Here is a 25,557-nt window from a genome sequence, read left to right as displayed (position 1 = left end):
AATATTTATGGAGTTGTCTCCTTCTGTCAGTTGCTTAATTGCCCACTACCACTTGACATGGCAGGGCTACAAAACTTAGATCTGATTTGTTGTTTGTGGAATCACTTAACTCTAATAATGCATGCTACATTTGACATGTAAACTGTCCTGTGTTGTAACTTCAAGCTGATACCTTATTTTAGATACATCTAGTGCTACTCCTGCATATCCTCCTGAATTCTTTGAACCAGAGTTAATTTCTTGTTCTGGCTTGATGGAATCGTTAATGTTTTTAAATATAATTCTACTCTTCCCTACTCCTCCCTGCTTTCCTACCGTCTGTATTTAATTTGGCCAAGTCCTCATTCTCAATTTCAGTCCATAAAATTGGTTTCAAAACACATTTTAATTTATGCCTCTAAAATGCCTTTAAATTATTACTAGATCATGATATTCATTGCCAGTTGCTGTTTGAGGTACAGTATAGAGCAAGTAGTTGTTAATAGCCACTACATCAGTAACATTGCAATTTACAGATCTGCAGTCTTGATATTGTTCTTCTTTGGCCTCTGGCTCATTCATTAAAGTCATAAAGATATAGTGCACAGAAACAGACCCTACGGTCCAACTCGTCCATGCTGATGAGATATCCTAACCTAATCTAGTCCCATTTGCTAGCACTTGGCCCTTATCCCTCTAAGCCCTTTTGTTTGGAGGGATATTATTTGGGAGCAAACAATGCATTTTTTCCCCAAATTTATTTCTTTTTCAAGTCTTTTCCAAGTCAAAAAAACCCAGGTGATTGACAATGTGCAGTCCACCATATCCAGAATGATGTTGCATTCTTTCTCTCTTTTCCTCTATCCTTATGAGTCCATTATTCTTCAAACCTTCATCCATGACTTGTCATCTCCAGACTTGGTTAATCCAATATGTTTCTATCTGGCGTCAGTTCTTTCATCCTTTTTAGAACAGTTAGTTTGCCATCCTTCGTCTCACTGGTCTTTCAGCCTGCACATTCTCACTTCCATTGGCTCGTGGCCTTCCAGTGCCTCCCCAGAGAAAACAAATAGTAAAACTTGAAAATGAGCATCCTGCTTATGCTGATCCTCCATTTTGACAAGCCAGACCAGGATATCTCTTGCAATTTTTCTGTTTTTTTTCTTTCTGGGTCAGATTTAAAATTTGCATCCTGATGAAGCACTTTTGCCTGAAACGTCAATTTTTTTTTTCCTGCTCCTCTGATGCTGTCTGGTGCTTTTCCAGTACCACTCTAATCTTGACTCTGATTTCCAGCATCTGCAGTCCTCACTTTTGCCATACTTTAATCCCAACATGGCTTCTTCCTTTCCTCTTTCTGTGAACTCATGTTTTACAAAGTTACCCATTACCATATTCTCTACTATCAGTTTCTTGTGTATTAAGAACTCAGACAGAATCGCCTTCCTAATTTCCTCTAAATTTTCAGTTCTCCTCCTTTTGAGCTTTAGCTCACCCCTTCTAAAAGTTGTTCTTTGACTTGCCATCCATTTTTTGCTTATAAATCTTGGAAGCATTTTGCAATATTTTTCGACATAAGAGGTGCTAACTGTATAATGTAAATTGTGTTGGCTAGAATGAACTGTGACATTAATCAAAGAATTGCAGATGTTGTAGACCTGAAACAAAAACACAACTGCAGGATACACTTCGCACGTGTGGCAGCATCAGTAGAGAGAAAAAGAGAGTTAATGTTTTGAGTGCAGTGAAGTTTTGTCAGAACTGAAAATAACTGGGAAAGGGTAGTATTTATGGTAATGATGGTTGGTTGCAGGGGGAGAGAGGAGTGACATTGATAGTTGAAGATGTTGCCCATCAGTAGAGAGAAAAAAGGGAAGCAGGCAAAGATATTGCAATAACCCTTTGAAATAACCCTTTCTGAAGGTAAAATTTATTGAAGAAAATTTTAATTTTTTAAAATTTGTGATCTTTCTCTCTTCAGGTACTGGTTTTGATGGAGATCAGTGCTTGGGGGTGCAAATAATGGAATTAGGAAGAAGGAAACGGCAGATTCTGCAAGGAACGTCCCTTCCTCTTACCAGGAAGTCTTATCTGATGTGGCAGGGCTTCTCTGCTGAAGGTGATTTTAATACCTACTCTTAATATTCCAAATACTTTAGGATATAGTGTGCAGGCCATGAAGAAGAGAAAGTATAGTTCTTTCATCTGACCTGATGAGTGCAATGTCTTTTCTCAACAATATTCCAGTTCTGTACTACCAATTAAATAAAAGGAGAACTCCTCACTTGGAAATGGTGCATATATGTTAAATGTGCTGCGATATGTTCAAAACGTGTTGATAAATATTATAGATTAGGATAAAACTGAGGAAATACTGAAATTTTGCAACGGCGCAATGAGCACTGAAAGGGAAAAGAAAGAATGACTTATTAATGAAATCCAAGCCTTCCTTGGAAATGTATCCACCTGTGGTGCATTAATGGCATTTTTGCTCCTAATTTCATTTTTTTTGTGAAGTTTCTTTTAGCAGTTCTTAAACATATAGCCATATGCTGTTAACTTGTGTTTTCTTAACATTGAATAAAGGCTGCCTTCCTGCATTCCATTGCTGTATTAGATTTTTGTTTTACAGCAGCAGGTATCGTATCTTTTCGTTTAAGGTGTAAAATGTTGTGGCAGAACTGCTACATTTCAACTTTAAGAATCTCAATCATACACCTGATTTGAAGTTCCAACTTGATTGTCTTTGTCTTTGTATTATAGTTGGTCTTTTTGAAGTAGAATTTATAAGTTTGTGATCCACTAACAATCCCAGAACAATGCAACTTTCATTAGATATGAATAACAATTGTCTATTGTTCAATACTTTTTTTTTTGGTAGGTACCCCAGTATTTGCAGATTCAGAAGGGATTATACAAATGCTAAACAGATCTTTAGGAAGCACCTGGATTCCTATTTTGAACACCAGGGATCATTGCAAAGGCAAATCTGACTATTACTGGGTTGTTGGTATCCATGAAAACCCTCAGCAGCTCAGGTAAGGAAAGGATTCAGATTAGCAGATACATAGTGTACATGATTGTTCTATTAAAATGGAAAAGTGCCCTTGGAGAGAAACCTCAGATAGTAGCAGTTTTGAACTATGGTAAAGATCAAACTCTTAATTGTGCTCTGTATTGCTTTACATCGTAAACTTTAGAGATTACTCAATTCTTTTTAAACTAAAAGCAGCTACTGCTGCTGTAATTTCAGATGGCTAAGAAAAATGAATTTATAATTCTTTCTCGACCTTTTGAACAGTTTTTCTGTTTGGGTGTATTAATATTAGAAAATTATCATTGGTGCAAAGCAGAAAAACCTTTGGTACAGTGGTAAAACTGGGATACTTGCACATTTAATGTCCAAATGTGTTTATAAGTTGCAGTTAAATAATTTTGTTTATTTTGAAAATGCATATGTTGTATCTTCACACAGACGATGCAGCACATTTTGCAATGTAGTTTGACCCTGCAGGAAATAACTATGCAGCTTTTCCACTAGTGAAACATATACACTACTTTTTTTAAAGCAATAAATTAATTTCCTTTTATGATTCAGAAACTCCATATTTCATAACTTACTCTGGTTTCAGCTCTATTAAAGTTAAAGTTGCTCATTTCTGAAAAAATGGAAAATGCTCTAGAAGCTTTGCAAAGAGAAGCACCTTCTGTACAGTACACTTTCTGTTAACCGAACATTGCGTGTGAAATGGAACCATTAATAATCAGTAGGACTATTTCATTACATGTACTGCCATTCTTACGATTATCTTTTGTCATATTTTAGTCATTTTGTGGTCCCAGGCTCATTATTGCTACAACCTGAATTAATTTCAAGGAAATAAATTCAACTGATAGACTGACCTGAAGGAATTTTAAAAAGTCTGATCTTGCAATTCAGTTGCTCTCCAATTTTACAGTTTTTCAGTAAGTTAAGAATCCGTTATGAAATAGCTTCACAGTTCAAAAAAATCTGCACTTTAAAAAAAAATATGCTAAGCCTTTGAATCATTCATATGAAAGCTCTCAAATGACTGAGTTGCTGTAATGCATCACTCTGTTTCCATAACACTGAAATGATGCCCTATTGTATTTATGGAGAACTAGTTGACCTCATGTATTTCTCCATGGCAATATTTTCATTATTTTGGACCATGCAGTTAAAAGGAACCTTGTTCTGCTTATTGAAAAGCTAATTAGGCAAGATTGACTGATGTGATTTAAAATGTCTTACTCCTGAGAACTAAAATGTAATTTTATTGTTGACAGATGTATTCCATGTAAAGGCTCTAGATTTCCACCTACACTTCCACGTCCCACTGTAACAATTCTACCATTAAAACTCCCTTATTGTCAAACTAGTTCAGAAAAAGGACAAATGGAGGTATGTGATAGGTGGTATGTTCTTTTGCTTTGATGCAGTGCTCTGAAGTAATTCCCAAACATTGCTTTTTCTTTAATTTTAACAAATTTTAACTTGTTGCAAAATTTAAAATATTACACCTCCTTATTTCTTGATTTCAAAATGGATAAAATTAAAGATGAATTATTATTTGCTTTTATAGCATGTTAAAGGAGCCATGTTAAAGAGAATTTGTCATATTGAATCTGATGAAAATTTGTGCATGACTGCTTTATTGAATTGATACAAATTTACCAGTTCAGGAAGAATCTGAAGTACATTTACTGAACTAATTTTGAAAAGCAACTCAAAGAAAGTTGGAGTGGATACCTGCATCTAACTGTTTATATGAGTGCATATTTTTAAGCTTTTAGTAGATGGTGGAGTCCTTTCTAAACTGATGTGCTCAGAATTGCAAAACTATGGATCTAATATTTCAAAATTACCAATTCATTTATTAACCAACAGTTTTCATTACTGTTGGGTGTTAGGAAGACTTGTCACCATCGAAAGGTTCACATCATGCATGTTGAAAATTATATTCATGCACACTTTGTGAAACACCCTGTCTTTTTTTTAAAAAAAGAAGTTCTTAAATATGCTCAATAATGTAAGCAAATAAACAGAATGTGCACTGGAAGGTGTACAGTGCATGCATATTTTGTACGTGCTTCATGAGAGCGGCTGGGTGTTGACAGACGTTCCCTATTTGTTTTATGAAATTGCCAGTGTAGATTTTACTTTTAAAAACACCTACTTTGAATATTAGAGAATTCTGAACACTCTGTAGTGTTTAAAATATAGTTATAATTGACTTCCAATATGATTTTATGATATTCTTTGGGAGGGGGAGTGGATGGCGCTAATTTACATCAATGTCATTAGGTAAAAGTGATGAGTAAAGAACTTGCTGTAAATTAAAATCAGGTTGATTCTGCTACTGGTGGGCAACAAGCTGTACTAGTTTGCCACTCAAGTGATGTGAGGTGAACATTATTGCCACAGCAGTCCTCAAAGGCCACAATAAAGTGGAGTTGTTATCATGCCTCACTAGGATGGCACACTGGACATCAAGCCCCGCTATTCCAAGAGTTGTCACAGAAGTTTAAAATATGAAAGTGTGCTAAATAGAAGGCTCTGAGTGATTTGATTTACAATCGTAAAGTCTCTTAATTAATTACTGGTTAAAAACTATAGAGATAGCAACTAGTGAGGGGAAAATAAATTGGCTTTCTTCAGACATTAGGTTGTTTTTTCACTGGAGAGGGAGAGATGCCATCTCCCTTTCCACATGTTTAAAGGCTTCTGGCCATTTTGTTTATGCCCACAAACTCCTCAGCTACCCAGGGCCAATCTTGTAGTTGTTGGCATCAATGATTAGTTACTACTCCACAGACCAATCAGCTGAATCTCACTTTGCCAGCTGAATCTCACTTTGTACACTACCCCTGGTTCCAGCCCATCCAGATCTAACCTCCCTCCACTGCTTGACCAACAAGCAGTTTAAAGACCACTTTCATGAGTGCTGGTAGCTGCTTTTAAAAGGTACAGCATTCCCTTTCATAATTTTTACTTTCAAAGGTCCTTTCCTCATTTCAGTTCAAAATACTGAAAAACAAAAAATACTGTTACTTTGTTATCCAAAATCAAATAATACCGCTTTGTGTTTATGTTGTTGTCTGTAATCTTGAAAAGCTGCAAGAAGGTGCTGCAGTATAACTTTTAGCACATAATGCAATGGTTAGAAAATGGAGGCACATAATTTAAGACTTGCCTCTCTAAGCAATAATCAATTTCACGAATAAATGGTTTGGCTGGCTTTCATTATATATAAACCAGTTGCTTATTTCAATGCATTGATATAAATAACTTGATCCAAAATATTTGTTGTTTATAGAAAATCTGTGTTGCAATTTGTTAGTAGTATACTTTGGGTCATTTAAATTCTTTCCTACCTTCCCAGGAACAGTACTGGCGATCAGTGCTATTTCATAATCACTTTGACTATCTGGCAGAAAATGGTTATGAATTTGATGAAACTGCAAAACACCAGGCACTAAAGGAACAGCAGGAACTACTAATGAAGATGTTTGCTGTGAGTAAATTCTATATAATCTTGAGCAGCTGTTTCTGCAAACATACACATCCTCTCCTTCCTGTCTTTTGAAGAGAGAGACAAAGTAAGGGGTTGTGAGTGCAATTACATTTCAAATGTACACTGGTGTTGCTAACATGCTGCCAGCATACTCAACTGGGTAGGCTGTATACATTTGAACATCCTATTGCTTTTCTTTAAACAATGCAATGTTTGAGCTGCTGATTTAGCTAGTTAAATCAAAATTTGTGTTTATCTGACAGCTGCAGAATATACATAGACACTTTTTAATATTAAAGCAATGCTTTGGTTCTTCTGAATATTTTTACCTTTAATGTTTAGTCTTCTTGAAACGGAAATTTCCATCATATATGCAGGTGGTAAATGGAACAGCTTTCTGGAGAATTAAAGCCATTCATTTATTGTTGCATACCGTACTGGAGACAATCTGTGATTATCATTACATGCTCCTGTTTACTACAGTACATATGTAGTGCATCATCAAGTCTTAAATTTCATGATGTTTGATTTGATCGTCCAGTCATTGAGATGTATGACTTGTGTAACTGGCATTGCCCCAACACTGAAATTCATACACAAAGTGTGCTAGGCAGAGCACTAGGTTCCTTCTGTTGTTTGTAGTCAGCAGTGCTGTGTTCAGCTAGCCCATGCTTGTGAAGCCTAGATTAGGAAGTACTTGCTGGACAATCTCGAGGGCACTATTAGCTACACTTATAACTGAACGAAGGTTATTAGTCATATTCATAATTCACCTACGTTTGCTAGAAGTGGCATATGATTGTGTGCGGAAGCCAGTTTTTCCAGAGCGTGCTGAAATAAAAATAACGATTGTTAGAAATGTGCTCAATGTTTTGTCACAAGTTCATTAGCTGAAAAAGTCCAAAATGTTTGCCGGAACTGCTGAATATTCATGAGAATTTTTTTAGCTCAGATTTCCAATATACATAGCTTATTGTTGTTGTCTGGAAAGTCCTTGCATTTATTTACATTATTATAGTGTGCATTGTTAAGCTTTTAAAAATATTTTTGAATTAATATTTAATAAGTCTTGTTATAACAGAGCATTATCATCACATTTTGTTGAAGCTCAATTGGAAAGAAAGCTAACATTCTGTTTGTCATTTAGCTGTCGTGCAAGGCAGAACGTGAATTCCGTTGTGAAGAACTCACTGAATTTATGACTCAGAACGTCTTAAATTTGGCTATCAAGTATGCTTCACGTTCAAAACATCTAACTCTTGCCCAGCGCCTAAGCAACCTAGCACAGGAGAAAGCTACAGCATTATTGACAGTACAAGATAAAGATGACTTTCAAGCTGATCCAAAGGCGAGGTATTGCTTTTTTGTTAATTTGTTATTGCAGTGTATTGTTTGGCTCAGTTGACTATGAATGACACCAACAGCAGTGGTTCACTTCCACTTGCTGTGGTAATTCGTGGAGGCCTGTCTTCTTACTCTGCACTTGATGTAGAGGGGTGCCCATCAAGTTATATATCTGTTGTCTGAATCTAGTGGGGATAGATGCCTTTGGTACTTTGTGAACTATACCTATTAACTCATAATTACCTATATTTCGATTTAATCATGAGCTATTTGAAAATGTATTTCCATAATTCAAATAATTCTATCCACTGAGATCATGTTTTTCACAAGACCATATAACTTGTTTGCATGATATGAAAACAAAACTGCATGCATGACACAAAATAGGGGATTGCTTGTGGTATGCTTCAGGTTGTACTGTGGTTCAATCTGATATATTTCGAACCAGAAGATTCGCAGTTGTGATTTTACTTCATGTGAATACCTGAAAGGTATTTCAACTTGTCCATACCATTTAATCAGCATTTTGCACTTTGAAACATCTCACCAAAATTTGTGATCAGGTGCTCATGCCTGTTCAAGTTTCATATTTCTCAGTAGTTCTGTTATAATTGATTTTGGTGTTCATAAGCATGTCTCAATGCTATTTTATTGTTTCATCACTTATTCCTACAAATGTGCAACAGTTGAAAAAAGGACTACATTTTATCCTTTCCTTTCTGAAATTTTTAATTTTATTGGTCAGATACTTTTATGTTGAACTCTTTTGTGGAGAGATTGAAATCTCAATTCTGTGGTTTATTTTGAAAATCACTTCAGTGTCCATGACAAGTAATTCAATATCCTCTTCTGAAACATGAACTGAATTTGAGTGGGAAAACTTCTAGGAATAAAATGGCACTTTAGAATTTGGGCTTTTTACACTTTTTATTTGATCTTAAATCCAATAAATTACACAGTTGATCAGATGAATTTAATGAGCATTTAACAATTTCATGTTGCTTTCAACTAATTGCAACCAAATGAAGAAGTTGCAAGTAACTTCAGAATCCAACTGCCACATTTTTTTGCATTTGCACTAAAACTTTGTGCACAAAAGTAGGCTTGTTTAATTATCTCAGGATGTAAATGTTAGTGGTCTAAATTTTGCTGGTTATTGAAACTTTCTCAAGCAGCTATAGAAGAGCAGTGACCAAATGGAGTTCACAAGTGCAACCTCCAGCTCAAAACTCCATTGAAAAGGAAGAAGGAAGTGGGGAAGATGTTCTGAATAATGCAGAAGGAGATGGTAACAATGAATTGGATCCTGAGGAAACAGTTCATGCAAAGAAAAGTAAGTTTGGCTAGATATTCCACTTTCTAAATTTATTTTAGATGACTTTTTACATGTTTAGCATATTTAGAAGTCTAAACCAATTATGAGACCAGATTTTTATTCATTGCTCTGATATGAAATTATTTGAACAAGACTTGAACAAAAATTGTGCTTCAGTTCCTGTGGCTGCATGTCTTAATAGAGTCATAGAGATGTACAGCACGGAAACAGACCCTTCGGTCCAACCCGTCTATGCTGACCAGATATCCCAACCCATCTAGTCCCACCTGCCAGTACCCGGCCCATATCCCTCCAAACCCTTCCTATTCATATACCCATCCAAATGCCTTTTAAATGTTGCAATTGTACCAACCTCCACCACTTCCTCTGGCAGCTCATTCCATACACGTACCACCCTCTGTGTGAAAATGTCGCCCCTTAGGTCTCTTTTATATCTTTCCCCTATGCCCTCTAGTTCTGGACTCCCTGACCCCAGGGAAAAGACTTTGTCCATTTATCCTATCCATGCCCCTCATGATTTTCTAAACCTCCATAAGGTCACCCTTCAACCTCTGACCCTCCAGGGAAAACAGCCCCAGCCTGTTCAGCCTCTCCCTATAGCTCAGATTCTCCAACTCTGGCAACATCCTTGGAAATCTTTTCTGAACCCTTTTCAAGTTTCACAACATCTTTCCGATAGGAAGGAGACCAGAATTGCATGCAATATTCCAACAGTGGCCTAACCAATGTCCTGTACAGCCACAACATGACCTCCCAACTCCTGTACTCAATACTCTGACCAATAAAGGAAAGCATACCAAACACCTTCTTCACTATCCTATCTACCTGTGACTCCACTTTCAAGGAGCTATGAACCTGCACTTTTTGTTCAGCAACACTCCCTAGGATCTTAATGATAAGTGTATAAGTCCTGCTGAGATTTGCTTTCCCAAAATGCAGCATCTCGCAATTATCTGAATTTATCTCCATCTGCCATTTCTTGGCCCTTTGGCCCATCTGGTCAAGATCCTGTTGTAATCTGAGGTAACCTCCTTCACTGTCCACTACACCTCCAATTTTGGTGTCACCTGCAAACTTACTAACTGTACCTCGTATGCTCACATCCAAATCATTTATGTAAATGACAAAAAGTAGAGGGCCCAGCACCGATCCTTGTGGCACTCCACTGGTCACAGGCCTCCAGTCTGAAAAACAACCCTCCACCACCACCACGAAAGGTAGATTATCTTCTACCTTTTGAGCCAGTTCTGTATCCAAATGGCTACTTGTTCCTGTATTCTGTGATATCTAACCTTGCTAACCAGTCTCCCGGGGGGAACCTTGTCAAACCCCTTACTGAAATTCATACAGATCACATCTACCGCTCTGCCCTCATCAATCCTCTTTGTTACTTCTTCAAAAAAAACTCCAACACTCTTTCTACCTTCCTGCTTAGCAAATCCTGATCCATTTTATATCAGTATTCAGAACTTTGAAGTAAATAGAAGAAAATATTTGTACAAGTAAATACTGATGTGTAATTTCTTACATTTTCCAAAGATAACTTCTGTTTGTTTTTGTGCTGGTAATATGTGTTTGAAGCAAACATATGCAGAAAACCACTTTGTTGTGTTGATTACTTATTGCAAACTGTTCTTCTGTACTGCAGGGTTAAATCCATTTAGTAAAAATCTTGGTCCTGTGGAACAAATAACTCCAAAATCAGGTACTGAGAATAGTTTGCCATTAGTATATTAATTATGCATGTTACTTTGTTGTCTATTTAAAGGTGATAAAATAATATACTGACTTTAGTCTTCATTTAAAAGCCAACATATTGGCAGTTAACATGTTTGCACAACTATGCATATTATATCATAGGCATTTGCATTGAATCAGCTGGCTGGTTGTCTAATTGTGAAAATTACGTTAATCACAAACTGAAAGTAGATGCTTAATTCAGGATTGCTTCCTTTTTAAATGTGTCACTGCCAAAATCATTGTATCATAAAATCATTGATATAAATTTTAGAATGGAACAGTATTAGTGAAATTGAAAACTAGTATTGGATTTATGATACAGATTCTGATTTTATAACTTTCTTGTCAATAGTAACTCTTACAAACAATATGCTTGCACGTGCCAATCCATTTAAGGTAAGAAATGATCGTACAGTACTTAAACTTTTTGTGATTATGAAGTTTTATCTGTCCTGTGAACTATTAATTATTTACATGCAGTGGTTTTAGAAGAAAACAATTTGATATCCACAAAGTAATTTGTGTGGCTTTGGTCACACAACTCAATTTGACCTTCTCGAAAATAAAGCAAAAGGACTCTTTGTTTTTAAAGGAAGCTTCTCCCTAACAGAAAGAGAGAAGAGAAATAACAAGCTACAGTGATGTTCATTACCGAAGCCCAAATATTTAATACTTTGTTTCTCATTGGAAATTTAGTAGAATAATTTTTCTGTGAACAACCTTCTGCTGAGAACTCTTCCCTTTCCTTTACTTTCCTTTTCTCCAGCAACTTGTCCTAACTGTATGGTCTTGGTTTATATTCCTAGAGCTATATTCCAAGTGGTAAAAACAATAACTGCAGGTGCTGGAAACCAGATTCTGGATTAGTGGTGCTGGAAGAGCACAGCAGTTCAGGCAGCATCCAAGTAGCTTTGAAATCGACGTTTCGGGCAAAAGCCCTTCATCAGGAATAAAGGCAGTGAGCCTGAAGCGTGGAGAGATAAGCTAGAGGAGGGTGGGGGTGCGGAGAAGGTAGCATAGAGTACAATGGGTGAGTGGGGGAGGGGATGAAGGTGATAGGTCAGGGAGGAGAGGGTGGAGTGGATAGGTGGAAAAGAAGATAGGCAGGTAGGACAAGTCCGGACAAGTTATGGAGACAGTTACTGAGCTGGAAGTTTAGAACAAGGGTGAGGTGGGGAAGGGGAAATGAGGAAACTGTTGAAGTCCACATTGATGCCCTGGGGTTGAAGTGTTCCGAGGCGGAAGATGAGGCGTTCTTCCTCCAGGCGTCTGGTGGTGAGGGAGCGGCGGTGAAGGAGGCCCAGGACCTCCATGTCCTCGGCAGAGTGGGAGGGGGAGTTGAAATGTTGGGCCACGGGGCGGTGTGGTTGATTGGTGCGGGTGTCCCGGAGATGTTCCCTAAAGCACTCTGCTAGGAAGCGCCCAGTCTCCCCAATGTAGAGGAGACCGCATCGGGAGCAACGGATACAATGAATGATGTTAGTGGATGTGCAAGTAAAACTTTGGATGTGGAAGGCTCCTTTAGGGCCTTGGATAGAGGTGAGGGAGGAGGTGTGGTCGCAGGTTTTACAGTTCCTGCGGTGGCAGGGGAAAGTGCCAGGATTGGAGGGTGGGTTGTTTGGGGGCATGGACCTAACCAGGTAGTCGCGGAGGGAACGGTCTTTGTGGAAGGCGGAAAGGGGTGGGGAGGGAAATATATCCCTGGTAGTGGGGTCTGTTTGGAGTTGGCGGAAATGTCGGCGGATGATTTGGTTTATGCGAAGGTTGGTAGGGTGGAAGGTGAGCACCAGGGGCGTTCTGTCCTTGTTACGGTTGGAGGGGTGGGGTCTGAGGGCGGAGGTGCGGGATGTAGACGAGATGCGTTGGAGGGCATCTTTAACCATGTGGGAAGGGAAATTGCGGTCTCTAAAGAAGGAGGCCATCTGGTGTGTTCTGTGGTGGAACTGGTCCTCCTGGGAGCAGATCCGGCGGAGGCGGAGGAATTGGGAATACGGGATGTCATTTTTGCAAGTGGTAGGGTGGGAAGAGGTGTAATCCAGGTAGCTGTGGGAGTCGGTGGGTTTGTAAAAAATGTCAGTGTCAAGTCGGTCGTCATTAATGGAGATGGAGATGGAGAGGTCCAGGAAGGAGAGGGAGGTGTCAGAGATGGTCCAGGTAAATTTAAGGTCAGGGTGGAATGTTTTGGTGAAGTTGATGAATTGCTCAACCTCCTCGCGGGAGCACGAGGTGGCGCCAATGCACTCATCAATGTAGCGGAGGAAGAGGTGGGGAGTGGTGCCGGTGTAATTACGGAAGATCAACTGTTCTACGTAGCCAACATAAAGACAGGCATAGCTGGGGCCCATACGTGTGCTCATGGCTACCCTTTTGGTCTGGAGGAAGTGGAAGGATTCAAAGGAGAAATTGTTAAGGGTGAGCACCAGTTCGGCCAAACGAATGAGAGTGTCGGTGGAAGGGTACTGTTGGGGACGCCTGGAGAGGAAAAAACAGAGGGCTTGGAGGCCCTGGTCATGGCGGATGGAGGTGTAGAAGGATTGGATATCCATGGTGAAAATGAGGCGTTGGGGTCCAGGGAAACGGAAGTCTGGGAGGAGGTGGAGGGCGTGGGTGGTGTCTCGAACGTATGTGGGTAATTCCTGGACTAGGGGGGGGAATAGGACAGTGTCGAGGTAGGTAGAGATGAGTTCAGTGGGGCAGGAGCATGCTGAGACAACTATATTCCAAGTGGCATACCTGCTTGTGCACCCATGGCTGGGAACCATCAGAGGCCCACCTCCCATTTCTGGAATCCATTTACACTTGTTGTTGCCACAGGAATGCAACCAACATCATCAAAGTCCTTTCCCAACCTGGTAATACCCTCTACTTCTTCCATCAGGCAGAAAATACAGAAGCTTGAACACGCACCAACAGCCCATTTGATCTTCTCCTCCCCACCCCCATTGACATCGAGGCAGTGCAATGCAGATCTGAACCATCTCATTTGCAAATCTCTCAAAATCTATGTCCTCTTGTTCTTGATCCTTTTATTAGTGGGAGCAGTTTCTCTGTGTTTACCCCCACGTGACCTCTCAGCACTTCTCTTACCCTCTCTCCAAAATAAAAAGTTCTAAGCTGTCTGATTTATCTTCCTAAATGGAATTTTTCATCCCTGGAACCATTCTTGTAAAATCACTCTTGATATTCCAGTAGGTTCATATCCCATGTGGCACACTACTCCAACTGAGGTTTAACAAGTGTCTTTTATAATTCAGCATAAACTCTTCACTCCTTATACTTCATGCCTATGTTAATATATCCCAGGGTACTATATGCTTTATTGACTGTTCTCTCCAATTGTCCTGCCACCTTCAGTGAGAGAGTAAAAGAGGTCTGCAGTTCAGTTAAAGTCCTTTGGCCCATCGAATCTGTACCAGCCAAAAACAATCACCTAACTATTCTAATTCCGTTTTCCAGCACTTGACCTCACCTGTGTACATTGGCATTGCAAATATACGTTTAGGTACTTCTTAAATATTATGAGGGTTTCTGCTTCCACCACCCTTGTAGACAATGACTTTCAGCTTCCTACCACCCTCTAAGTGGGGAGAAAAAATTCTTCTCATCCCTTTTAAACGTCCTGTCTCTTATCTTGAATCTATGCCCTTGGTCTTTGATCCTTCCATCAAGAAGAAAATGTCCATCCTGTCCATGCCCCTCATAATGATCTATGCATATATATACTGAAATGTCTGTCATTGTGTGTCCCCAATATTTTTATCGTCTGTCCATGCTCTTCCTATCAAAATGCATCAGCTCCTACCTCTGCATTGAATTTATTCTGCCACTTATCTGCCCACTTCACCAACTTGTCTACATCCTTTTGGAGTTCTAAACTATCTTGATAGTTTACTATGTTGCAGCTAGCAGAAAGTGAGGACTGCAGATGCTGGAGATCAGAGCTGAAAAATGTGTCTCTGGCTTATGCCCGAAATGTCGATTCTCCTGCTCCTTTGATGCTGCCTGACCTGCTGTGCTTTTCCAGCAACACATAGTTTACTATATTTCCAAGTTTCAAATTATGCCTGTGCTTTGAACTTGTGGCTCATTAGATTACTATGTATCAAGAAAAGCAAAGCCCCAGTGCTGACCAGTTGGGATCTCCAAAACAAACCTTACTGCAGCCAAAAAAAACGATCCATTCATCATTACCCTCTGTTTCCTGTTGCTCAGCTAAGTTTGTATCCACATTGCTTATTTCCCTTTTGTCCCATGAACTAAACCTCTCTCATAAATCTATAGTTTTTTTAATAAATCCACATACATCATATCAACAACATTAGCTCACTGAATCTTTCTGTTAATTTGTTTTTTAAAAATCCAAGTTAGCTAAATATGACTTTTCTTTTAGAAATTCCTGCTGATTCTCACAATAGAAATCAGCTTTTTCCATGAGACGACTAAATCAATCCCGAATAATTGTAGAAGTTTCCATACCAGTGAATTTATTTTTGTTAGTTTGTAATTGTTGAACTTATTCTACTTTAAACAAGGGCAAAATGTCTTAAATTTTCCAAACCTCTTGTACACTCCGAGCCAAGGGAAGAGTGAAAGATTATGACCATTTCACTTCCTTATATGCTTCTCATCTGGTCTCACTGCCTTATCACCCATAGACTATCCAACCATATGACGTTGGACCAGAAGGAAGCCATTCACGGAGAGCATGGCTGAACTGATAAACCTCAAATTCACATTCCTGCTTTATCCCCATAACCCTTGATTTTCTTACTAATTAGCTTTCTATCTCAGCCATGACAATACTTAATGACCAGCCTCTGCAGCCACCTATTCTTGACATCTGTAAATTTCTGCTTCTCTTGTCCAAGTCAATAAAATACATTGTAAATAATTGTAGCATTGTAAGTAACCTATGGCACTCCAATAGTTTTAGGTTGTCAACCTGAAAATGCCCTCCAATCCCAAATCTGTCACTCCTATTAGGTAGCCAATTGTCTATCAGTACTTATACTACTTCAAACACTGTGACATCTTGTCTTATTAAGTAGCCTTATGTACAGTCCCTTATCAGATGTCTTTTGGAAATCCCCAAATATGATAAATCTACTGGTTCCACTTTATCTATTCACCTTGTTAATACATTTGACACACTTGATTTCGCCTTCATGAAACTATGCAGACTCTGCTTGATTAGGTACTTCTGCATGCTTTATTTTGTATTCTTTGTAATAAATTTTGTTTTCCCAACAACAGATGTCAACAGACCTATAGTTACCTGTTTTGGCTCCTTCCCTCTTGAAGGGTGTCTAATGCAATTTTCCACTCCGCTGGTGATTTCCCAGAATCTAGAGATTCTGTGCATCCATTATCTCTGAGCTGCTTCCTTTTAAAATCCTAGGTTGCAACCCTTTGGGATTAGGGAACTTGTTGGCCTTTAGCCCATTAGTTTTCCTACTGTTTCTTCTCTTGTGGTTTGTTATTGTATTTATTTCCTGGTTGCTTTAGCACTTGATTATTTAGTACTTTTGGATTTCTATTCGTGTCCTTAACTGTGAAGATGCAAAACCTTTATTCCACTATTTCCTGGCTGTCCATTATTATTTCCCTAGCTGCATTCAATAAGGGGTTTATGTTCACTGTGACCACTCTTTTTTTTTTTTTTGCTTTTTCTATATACCTAAGGAAGCTCTTGTCCATTTTTAAGTTACTTGCAAGTTCGCTGATATAGTTTATTTTCTCCATCATCTTTTGTAATCTTTTATTGGATATTAAAACTTTTCCAAACTCTGTTTTACCACTAATCTTTGTCCCATTGTGTTTTTTCCTTTCAATTTGATAACATCCTTAACTAACTGGTTAACTGTGATCGATTTATCTCCTTCCTACAGTCCTTGTTCTTCACTGGGATAGATCTTTGCTGTGAACCATGAACTGCTATTGTTTCTCAACCATCTTTTCTTCGCGCCCAAGTTTCTCACATTCGAACTAAAAGTTAAATTCTACTATATTATAATCGCTGTTAACTAAACGGGTTTTTTACTCAGATCATTTATTAAACTTCCCTTATTGCACATTGCAATACTTCCTCCTGGTTAATTTTGAGCCCTTCTAGTGACTTTCTCTTGTCACCAAGAGGCAGCATCTGTTTACTTGGCAAAGATGGATCCAAATTATTCATTTAACTCTTAAGCCATGCCTTTTGCCTTTAATGTTCGTATAGAACTCTTTGTGGCTCCCTTTTGTGTTGGATGCCTGTCTTTTCTCATAATGCCATTTTACTTTTCAAATATGCTTTTTCAACTCTCCTCTGGAACCTCTTCGTTCTTAGTTATATTCTCTCCCCAAGAATTGTCAAAAGTACACTTGCCTTTATTTGTATCTCCTTTTTTATCCAGGAAGCTCTAGATGTGTTTATCCTGCCTTTCCATTTTGAGGGTGTGTACTTTGTATGTACCCAAACCATGTCTTCCTCTGAATGTGGCCATTGTTCACCTACAGTTTTTGTTTCTGTTCTTACCTCATTGAAGCCAGCTCTCCACAAATTAATTATTCTTACTCTGGATTGCCTGATTAACAAAATGCTGCACAAGAAACTCCTTCCGAGCTCTGTTCAGGTGTTGTCTTACCACTTTATATGTAAGTTCCACAATGCTTTCTTTTAATCTGTCTAACAGTGATAAAATCAGCAGGTTTGGTAGCTTCTGTGGAAAGAAGAAAAGAATTGACATTTCTGTCCTCGTCTTTCCTCAGTTTTTGTGAAAAGACATAGACCTCAAAACCTAACCCTGTTTCTCTCCACAGAAGCTACCAAATCTGAGAATTCCAGGATTTTCTGTTTTCATTTCAAATTTCTGACATTCCTGAGTCTTTGCTTTTGTAAACGTTTATTTACTCAGCCAAGATGTTTTCTCCTTTTCAGGTAACATCTGGTGGAATATCCCCTGCATTGGTTGGAAATCATGCGCGTAACACCAATATTCTAGATAGCATGGCGAAAATTAATAAGAAAGCATCAAGTAACAACAGCCAATCTGCAAGTAATGAGAAATCACTGCTTCTGAAACCTCTGGTCTCAAAACCAAAAGCCAAACAGGTACAAGCATTTTCAGAATTTGCTTTATTAGAATCAGGAACTACGTTGTTTTGTTTTTTAAGTGCATAATTGTTGCACCAGTTGGGTGTAAAACCTAGTATGGGATTGAACTGTGCAGGCCAAAAAAAATCCCGATTTGTCTTCTGTTTTGTGATGTATTGGTTGTTCACTGCCCAAGTGGTCGTTGACATATTCCTACTGCTGTTCTCTGTAGCCCTGTTGGGAGTTACCACATCCTGTAAAACCCCAACAATCTTCAGCATCTCTTTGGAAAATTACATGTAGACATTGCATTATGATCTAACTGAGTATGCAGCCACATCCATTTAACTGCGTATGCAGCCTTTAACTTGCTACCTCTGCTCAAATGTGAAAATACCTTTGATATCAGACATTTGTAAAAGCTTGTGGAACAAGTACTCAAATAAAATTTATGGGAGAATATTTAAAATTTGTATATCAATATCAAGAGTGATTAAAGGAAAAAATAAGTCCTGTGTGCTACCTTTTTGATTTAACTCCAGATATATTACCTAACCATTTTTTAAACATCGAACATTTTTTTGTAAGCATTTATTCACAAAGCTAGTTCTTTTTAAAAATAGGTTTGGGTTGCATTGCAAGATAAGATGTAGAAATAAAAAAAACTTGACCTTTTAAAACTCCCATGTGGTGATAATTACGTTAGAGTTCATGATTTCTATAATTAATTTGTGTAAGGATTGAGCCAGTCCTACGCTCTTCTGCAGTCACTCCAAAACTGATGAACTGCCTGACAAAAAAACCACAATTTCTGTTACAATATTCAGGCTGTTAATCTTTCGTTTGGCATCTTATTTTTCAAAGATCCAAGCTACACTGTTCCAGCCAGCCAACTCTAAATTCAGCAGTAAAACTGTGGAAGAAAAAGCAATTGAGGCTCCTTCTGTACAATCAATCATCCCTGACAACAACAACACAGAAAACAAGAAGTGAGTGCTTTTAAAATTATACACAATGGATGTGCACTTTAGATAATCTTTAATGCTACCGGAAATCTAGCAATTTGTGTCAGAAACCATCGCAGAGTTTCTTTCAAGAAAGTGTTATTTACTGACTTGTTTGTTGGAAAATAGTGATTACAAGATTCAATGTGTTTCCAGTTAGTCACCATACAGATTCTACTTTGAAGCTTAAACCTATTATCTCCAAAATCAGGATCGCATTAGAATTTCTAACAATTTAATGTGATTAGTAAACAATAGCTGTTAAAATACAATAATGATGTTTTTTCTTTGTAAAAAAGGCCTAAGAAGACAGGTTTCCAACTCTGGTTGGAAGAAAGTCGAGCGGATATTGTTGCTGAAAGTCCAGGTTTATCAGAAGAAGAAATAATTAAGGAAGGCATGAACAGATTCCGTGTTCTGTCATCTGAGGAGAGGAAGGTATGAAAACTCAGGCCTGGAATAGTTTTTAGCCTTTTTAATATTTTAGTTTTTGTTTTTTGATTGATAACTTCTGTCTGATTTTTACTAATTGCTTAATTTGCAAACATTTGATTTCTTCAAATAATAATAATTAACCAGTCAACCTATTTCATTTGCTTTCAAATGAAAGTAGATGCTTGGTAAAATATTTGTAGTCATACCTTTGACACATCCTACTATTGTAGTTATATAGTTTTCCATTCAGTTACTTTGGATTACTCCTTTGCATTGGTTGGGTATAATGTAAGAGAATGCACCTATTCTACAAATACTTGTTTAGTATATTGAATAGATATTTGAATCTGAGCCGATCCATGCAGTAAAACTGGTGCATAACAACAATCCCACATTTATCATGAATATCTAATTTTAAAAATCTACAGGTTTCAATAATGTTAAATTGATAAAAAAAACAAATCTATATAGCTGTTTTAAGATACGTGCACTGCTGAGATTTATTTTCATCAATACTGGGAAGTCTAGCAGAAATCAAATTGGAAACTGTGTCAGCACCAGCGCTACTTGTTTTTGATTGTACTGCTCATAGACTACAAAACAAAGTACAACTGAATAGATTTGAAGTGGCTGTTGCTGAGGAATCATATCTACGTAAATTTAGTAGTATTGATTTTGTTTCTTTGTGACCTGATGACCTGTTATTTAACCAGGATTGACAGGTGCAGAAACACATCTGTTTAGGCTTACTTAATTGGAGGACAACATTGAAGAGTAAAATATGAAATTTCACTGCAGCGTTTGTGCTTTGAATTTGAAATTAATCTGAGGTGAAGTCTTAAAGTAGTGGACGAGGAATTCCAATTGAAGCGGAGTCAGAGGTCGAGGGGGACCAGCCAACTGGATGTTTCATATTTGATTTTTTTTTGCTTCTGATAATGGAGTAATGACATTTTCAGTGCAGCTGTTTTGTTTTTAGTTTTTGGGAATCGGCTATCTATAAAAGAAAAAAAAAATTAGTGACCAAACCTAGGTCATTCAACATTTGCAGAAATTCTGCAATTAGTGATTTTTTTTCTGCCAAAGAAGAACTGAATATGACTCAAAACATTCATATGAAAGAAAAGCGTAAAGGAAGGTGTAGAATGTAAGTTTTACACTGTAGCTGCAAGGGCACCCCTTTAAAATTTTCTCTTTAATTATGCAGAATATTTGAACAAGTATGACAGAGACATACTTGTTCCATCGGGTCTTGGGATAGAACCATAGATAAGGAAATTGTAACTTTTGCTTCAATGTCGCCAAGTCAAAAACCTGGGACTCCCTCCCGAATAGTGTTGTGGATGTACTTGCAACTCAGGGATTGCTGTGGTTCAAGAAGTGAAACTTTTCCAAGAGCATTTAGCAACGGGCATCAACGGGTGATATTATCGTGTGATTATTAATCCAGAAATTCAGCCAAGGTCTGGGGATGTGGGTTCAAATCCTGAATGGCACATGGTGGAATTTGAATTCAATAAAAAGTATCTTGACTTAAATGTTGAAGGGAGGAGGCAATGGCCTTGTGGTATTATCGCTAGAGCGTTAATCCAGAGACCCAGGTAATGTTCTGGGGCCCCAGGTTCAAATCCTGTCATGGCAGATGCTGTAATTTGAACTCCACAAAATTTGGAAGTAAGAGTCTAATGATGATGAACCCATTGTCAACTGTTGGAAAAATCCATCTGGTTCATTAACGTCCTTTTAGGGATGGAAATCTGCCATCCTGATCTGGTCTGGTCTACATGTGACTGCAGACCCACAGCAAAATGGTTGATTCCTAACTCATTTGAGATGGACGCAAATGCTGGGCTTGCTAGCCATGTTCATGTCATATGGAGAAAAAATTTGTTATTTTCTCCATTTGTTAAACTAATATGAAAACAAATATTTATCTGCAGTATTGCAGTGAACAGACATGTGTACAGCTCCTCATGAGCTATGGCTGATTTTGAATCTGTTCCCACAGTTCCAGGTGCCATCTGAAGCCCTTGTTCTTCTGGGTGATAAAAGTTGTGTTTTTGAAGGTACTTTTAAAGGAGCTTTAACAAGTGTCTGCATCACTGTGTGCCAGTGGTATGTAATGAATGTTGAAGGTGATAGGTGAGGTGCTGATCAAATAGGCTGCTGTGTCCTGAATGGTTTTAAGCCTCTTGAGTGTCTCGGAGTTGCAGGCAAGTGGAAAGTATTCCATCACACTCTTCACTTGTGCTTTGTAGGTGGTGAATTGTCTTTGGAAAGAGATTAAGTGAGTCACTTATCACAGAATTCCCAGTTTCCAAATGGCTCTAACGGTCACTTTATTTGCCTGGCTCATCCAGTTAACGTTCTGATCAGGAATTCAATGTTGAATTGCCACTAAATGTCAAAAAGTGGTTCTTCCTTGTCTCTTCTCTCTTGATGGCTGTGGTCTGGCATTTTGTGGCACGAATATTACTTGATGCTTGTAAGCCATTGTGTTAGGTGCATTAGTCAGAGGAGGGTGGGTTGTTCTTCGCAGGATCGGTGTGGACTTGTTGGGCCTGAGGGCCTGTTTCCACTCTGTAAGGATTCTAATCTAATCTAATCTAAATATTGTCCTGGTTTTGCTGGGTGTTGATAAAGACCACTTCGATACTTGAGTTGCTGTAGTCATCAGCAAGTGTCACCATTTGTGACTTTAAGGACAAAGGAAGATCATTGATAAAACAGATGATGTTTGAGCCTAGGACACTATCCTAAGGAATACCTAATTTGGAGGCGCCGGTGTTGGACTGGAGTGTACAAAGTTAAAAATCACACAATACAAGGTTATAGTCCCACAGGTTTATTTGGAAGCATGAGCTTTTGGAGTGCTGCTCCTTCATCAGGTGATTGTGGAGAATAAGATCGTAAGAACACAGAATTTATGGCAAAAGTTATTGTTGGGGGGGTTGAGTGTCTGTGAGAGTGTGAATGTAAAGGGCTTTAAGTCTGTGACAGGGTGTGTATGGGAGTGTATGAGAGGGGTCTGTGTGTGTGGTGCAGTGGGGTCACCTGTAGTGTGACACAAACCCAAGGTCCCGGTTGAGACCATCCCATGGGTACTGAACTTAGTTATCAGCCTCTGCTCAGCCACTTCTCGTTGTTGCCTGTCCTGAAGTCCACCTTCGAGGATGGTCACCCAAAGGTCTGAGGTCGAATGACCCAGACCGCTGAAGTGTCCTCTGACTGGAAGGGAACATTCCTGTCTGCTGATTGTTCTGTGGTGTTCTCCCCTTCGCCCCCCCCCCCCCCCCCCCCCCCTCACCACACACACACATAAGTTTGTGGGGTGAATTTGTACTTGCAGGATTACATTTTACTTTGCTCAAAAACTGCATGAATCTATGTAAGATTCTGTAAATCTATTCTTTTAGATTAGAATCAGTCTGACCATTGTGGCACAGACAGTCTCACACAGGGCACCTCACATCTTCAATATCTTATGTAGGCCGACATGGTACCTATTGTTAAAGTGCACTTGAGAATGTAAATTTTAAAAAAGTTTTGCTATTTACATATGAAAGAAACAATCCAAGTCTTTTTCAATATATAATTTCAGTTACATCACACTGTAAACTTTTGCTGTAAATTCTGTCTTACGATCTTATTCTCAACAATCACCTGATGAAGGAGCAGCGCTTCAAAAACCAGTGCTTTCAAATAAACCTGTTGGACTATAACCTGATGTTGTGATTTTTAACTAAGGAATTCCTGTAAGCATGTCCTGAGGTCAAAATGATTGGTCTCTAAAAATCACAGCCTTTGTAGTTTGTCCTTTTTATGCTGGTGGAAGTTTGCCCCCAATTCCCATTTATGTCTGTGTAACCAGAACTCCCTAAGTCCATACTTAGTTAGTTGCTTCCTCTTTTTGTCTGTAGTTTTACTCCATAATGGTTCTGTCTTAGGACTTTGAGTGCTACCCCACTAATTAGATGTATTTTAATGCCTTTCAGTCTTGCCTTTCACTCTTCCTAGTGTAACCAGGAATGGCTGCATAGTTTGTAACCCTCATGCATGAAGTTAAATTGCATATGGCCCTTTTAAGTAGAGTGGAAGCGCTTTTGATTGGCTTCAGTATAGTGTTGAATGATGACCAAACTGCTTGGCCACCTAGCAGTGCAGATTTAAATTATTCTTCTGGTGATGTTATTTCCAGGCCTGGACGGAGAAAGCTAAAAGAAGCGGAAGCATTAACAATATGCCTGATGCAGAGGATGCTCAAAAACGCAAGCGTGTGGAAGAGCTTCATGAAGATAACCTGGAAAGCAAAGATGAAAACTCTGAAGCACCTGGAAGCTTGGCAAAAAAACAGAAACAACAGCATGTATCCACTAATTCAAGATTGGCTGCCTTTGCCTTCAAAAAGGAGTAGCATTGCTGCATATTACTTGACCACAGTTTGAACATTTCAATATTTCTACCACATTTATTGATTTGTCAATAGTTATATAGTTTAGACAAAACAAGACTGTATATTTTTTTTAAAGTTCACATTAAGGACGCAATTTGGCCATTGTGTTCATCCTGTACAGTGATTTTTCTAGTTCAGCTAAAAATGATCTTGAGTAGAACAAATGTTTTTTTTAAATGACAAGTCTCACTTTTAGGTGTGATTGGCCAAGGCCTAGTAGCTGGTTGTGTTATCTGTAGTATTTACTGCAATGGTATATCGTGGAGAGTGGAAGTACAGGTTGTGGATAGAATGGCAATATCGATAAATCAAATTAGTGTGCACCAAGACAACATTTTTGAATTACATTTTCTTTGTTGTAAATCATAACCTGAGAAGTTTAACAGTAGTGAATTGTAATAAGGTGAACTCTGGAGACTTTAATGGGGATGTACGGATAAATTATGAATTCAGTGGAATATAATTTTGAAAAACCTGCTGCCCTTGGCAGTTGCAATTAATTAGTTTAGTTATTTCCAGTTATTCATCCACTTGCAAAGAAATGTAGGTCAAAATCTTCACAGATGTCAGTGTTTTATAATTATATGTTAATGTATACTTATGGCAAGATATTAGCTTTTGTTCAGCACAAGTTTTTTTTTAAGTTTGAATTTTAAATGTGTGTTTTTATAGGAATTAAACTGGATCTCTTTTGGTATGGTATTTGTATTTCTCATTGATTTCTTATAAGGTTTGAAGAGTAGTACAGTGTGTTAAAATGAAAATGTATCAGACTGAAAAATAGAAAGATGGCAAAGGTTCAGTTTGGACCTGAATCATTATTTTGGTTCTCCATCATTTTGTCTTGATTTATGGTTTTCTCTAGATTTATAAATTGATACCTTAATTACCCCCAAAAAATTATAGATAACCCTACAAAATAATTAACATTAAATGATAACTGTGGTAGAATAGGTTATCTTTAAATAATCAAGAAATATTATTTGTCTCAGCACATCAAGTTTCATCATATAATGAAACAATAAAGCTGTATGCAGACAGATCCCTTAATGCTTGAGTTTTTCTATTCACTCGTGAGATATTGGTATTGCTGGCTGGCCAGCATTTATTGCCTGTACCAAGCTGCACTAACTGAGTGGCTCAGTTCATTTCAGAGGACAGTTGAAAATGCATGCTAAGGGTCTGGAGTCACATGCAGACTAGGTGAGGGTGGCAGATTTCCTGCCCAGAAGGGCATTAGTGAGCCAGATGGATTTTGCCAACAATTGACAGTGGCATTTTTCATTGAGTTTTCATAGAGTCCTTACAGTGTTGAATCAAGCCCTCCGGCCCAACAAGTCCACACCCACCCTCCGAAGAGTAACCCACCCAGATTCATTTCCCTTTATTTCCCCCTGACTAACGCACCTATTACTATGGGCAATTTAGCATGGCCAATTCACCTGCACATCTTTTGGACTGTGGGAGGTAACCGGAGCACCCGGAGGAAACCCACGCAGACACAGGGAGAACATGCAAACTCCACACAGTCAGTCGCCTTCGGCTGGAATCGAACCCGGTCGCTGGCGCTGTGAGGCAGCAGTGCTAACCACTGAGCCACTGTACTGCCAGTGGCGTCATGGTCATCAATAGATTCTTAGTTGCAATTTCTTTTG

The 25,557-nt window shown here is 38.4% G+C and overlaps 1 protein-coding gene across 3 annotated transcripts in view; it reads left to right on the top strand.

Annotated features, from left to right (window-relative positions):
- wdhd1 (WD repeat and HMG-box DNA binding protein 1) overlaps positions 1-24,599 on the top strand; it is a 61,452-nt gene extending 36,853 nt beyond the window's left edge. For 2 of the 3 annotated variants that reach the window (XM_072568764.1, XM_072568762.1), the window contains 12 exons: positions 1,961-2,098; positions 2,861-3,017; positions 4,288-4,402; positions 6,384-6,515; positions 7,663-7,868; positions 9,032-9,192; positions 10,844-10,900; positions 11,288-11,331; positions 17,855-18,028; positions 18,875-18,999; positions 19,314-19,452; positions 23,648-24,599. In XM_072568764.1, coding sequence (XP_072424865.1) covers positions 1,961-2,098; positions 2,861-3,017; positions 4,288-4,402; positions 6,384-6,515; positions 7,663-7,868; positions 9,032-9,192; positions 10,844-10,900; positions 11,288-11,331; positions 17,855-18,028; positions 18,875-18,999; positions 19,314-19,452; positions 23,648-23,863 — 1,664 coding nt within the window. In that variant the 3' untranslated portion in view covers positions 23,864-24,599. The remainder of the gene's footprint in view (positions 1-1,960; positions 2,099-2,860; positions 3,018-4,287; positions 4,403-6,383; positions 6,516-7,662; positions 7,869-9,031; positions 9,193-10,843; positions 10,901-11,287; positions 11,332-17,854; positions 18,029-18,874; positions 19,000-19,313; positions 19,453-23,647) is intronic. The other variant, XM_072568763.1, reaches the window with a different exon arrangement.
- The last annotated feature ends 958 nt before the right edge of the window (positions 24,600-25,557 follow it).

This window comes from Chiloscyllium punctatum, chromosome 4 (assembly GCF_047496795.1).
Source record: "Chiloscyllium punctatum isolate Juve2018m chromosome 4, sChiPun1.3, whole genome shotgun sequence".
NCBI lineage: Eukaryota > Metazoa > Chordata > Chondrichthyes > Orectolobiformes > Hemiscylliidae > Chiloscyllium > Chiloscyllium punctatum.
This window is presented reverse-complemented; position numbering and strand designations above follow the sequence as displayed.